At 32.4% G+C, this 1,917-nt stretch overlaps 1 protein-coding gene across 1 annotated transcript; it reads right to left on the bottom strand.

Moving 5' to 3' along the window:
• Nucleotides 1-365: 365 nt before the first annotated feature.
• Nucleotides 366-1,638, bottom strand: LOC139881204 (uncharacterized). Its single transcript, XM_071865721.1, has 3 exons — nt 1,151-1,638; nt 771-834; nt 366-632 (listed from the first exon to the last, which is right to left on the bottom strand). Exons 1-3 carry the CDS (start codon nt 1,636-1,638, stop codon nt 366-368), a joined length of 819 nt encoding a protein of 272 aa, XP_071721822.1.
• Between the last annotated feature and the right edge of the window lie 279 nt (nt 1,639-1,917).

Genomic DNA, 1,917 nt, shown 5'->3' with positions numbered 1-1,917 from the left:
TTATACCTTAATACAAAAAATTAAAAAGGGCATTACATAGTACACAAAGGATATTATTTACTACATAAGTAACAATAAGTAATTATTACATAAAATTAATACCTTAATACAAAAAATTAAAAAGGGCATTACATAGACACAAAGGATATTCTTCACATGAGTTTTTTTATAATCTATCCACCAAAAGTCCGCTCCCCAAAAAAATCGAACCCATAATTTTTCGTTAAAAAAATATCTTAATCATTGATCCACGCCCCGTTATTGGTACTTCACATGAAAATTATTATACAAACACAAACTAATTAAACTGACTGAAACACAAATACACTTGTAGAAGATGCGATTTTATTTAATTTTTTAAATTTTCATGCCTCGTGTGCAATCTGACGAGCAATGGCGAGTCCATCAGGCATTGCTGCTTCGGCGGGTATGAAGCCGTTAGTAGTCCTATTGTTAGCTCCAGAGCCAGCGAACGGACCAGCCACGAAAGCTCCGAATCCTGTAACGATTTCCCACACCACCATGCTTGCGCCGATGAGGATCGCGGCTATTCCTTGTTCACACATGGGCTTTGCTATTTTACTTGCAAGCATTCCTCCGAAACCAGATGCCTCAATTATATCTTGGAACACCTACATATTTAATTAAAAACAATATTGATTTTTATATTAAAAAGCAAAAAGTTTCTATTTACCTAAACATAATTACAAATAACAATATTTAAAAAATAATTGACAACATCTTAATTAATCGAACTTGTAATTATTTACCTCAAGCTTTTCGGGATCTTTGAATAGGTCGTATGACTTGTTTGGGAATAGCTTTCCACGAGACCTACATGACATAAAATTGTAAATTACTGAGTATCTCAAGCATTTATTAATCATCGCTACATATTAAAATAGATAATTTTTTAATTTTTTATTTCACTCAAATATATATATATATATCTAACTCAAATAAATATATATCACTTGAGGAAGATATTAACTAAATATATATTCATAAAAATAAATTTAAAAATATATATTTTGATATGGAGAGTGTAAATAAAAAAATTAATTTATAATGTTATTTTTGAAGTATTTAATTTATAATTAAAATAGAATATTACAGTACTACCTTTCAACAAGATCCTCATAGGTCACACCATCCTCCTTCAATTTTTTTCGTAAAAGGGATAGAAGCAGCCGGGTTTTGATATTGTTTTGCCAACTCCAAAGCAACATTCTTGATGTTTGTTACCTTCTCCATCAGCTTCGATTTGCAAGATGGGTCATTTCCAGCTTGCAAATCTCTGAACTCCGACATCAACGAATCGGAGCAAGATTTGATTTTTTCCAGATAGTCAGATCGTAGAAAATGTTCTCTGACTGTCTGGAGTGCGAGATTGCAACTTACGTTGATGTATTCCGCGATGTCGCTAGCGACTTTGGATTTATCATCGCACACGAGATCAGCTGTAGAGTTCGCAAGAGTCAATACTGTCTCGCGATTAGATTTGCAAGCGTAGAGATACAGCACGCGTGCGTTTTCGGAATCAAATTGGATGTTATGGATTGCTAAAGCTTCCTGACGGTAAATGTACTCGGAAAGCATCTCAAGTTTTTCCTTGCTGAGAATCACGATTCCGGCCATTGCTATTTTTTTATGTAAGATAGTTAATTAGTAGTAGTATTATAGTATAAGAAAGGGGAGGAAGGGAGGAGTATGGCACTCTATATATATAATAAGATAGACTTTCTTTTTTTGAGGTTCTATATATAATAAGATAGAGAAGGCCAATTATTGATTGAGTAGATTCCAATTTTTCGCACGTGCTTCGTTTTTGTCAAATACATGTAAAAATTAATTAATTAATAATATTTTAGGTTTTTTATTTGCCAGAGATTTATTACAGTATAATTTAATGTGTGT

The sequence above is a fragment of the Rutidosis leptorrhynchoides genome, unplaced genomic scaffold, assembly GCF_046630445.1.
Source record: "Rutidosis leptorrhynchoides isolate AG116_Rl617_1_P2 unplaced genomic scaffold, CSIRO_AGI_Rlap_v1 contig130, whole genome shotgun sequence".
NCBI lineage: Eukaryota > Viridiplantae > Streptophyta > Magnoliopsida > Asterales > Asteraceae > Rutidosis > Rutidosis leptorrhynchoides.
Note: the sequence above shows the minus strand (reverse complement) of the source record. Positions and strands in the feature narration are given on the sequence as shown.

Coding starts and splice junctions, on each gene's coding strand:
- LOC139881204 (XM_071865721.1), bottom strand. CDS start 1,638: ATGGCCGGAATCGTGATTCTCAGCAAGGAAAAACTTGAGATGCTTTCC. Junction 835..1,150: donor AAAAAAATTGAAGGAGGATG/GTGTGACCTATG, acceptor TATGTCATGTAG/GTCTCGTGGAAAGCTATTCC. Junction 633..770: donor AAGATCCCGAAAAGCTTGAG/GTAAATAATTAC, acceptor TTAAATATGTAG/GTGTTCCAAGATATAATTGA.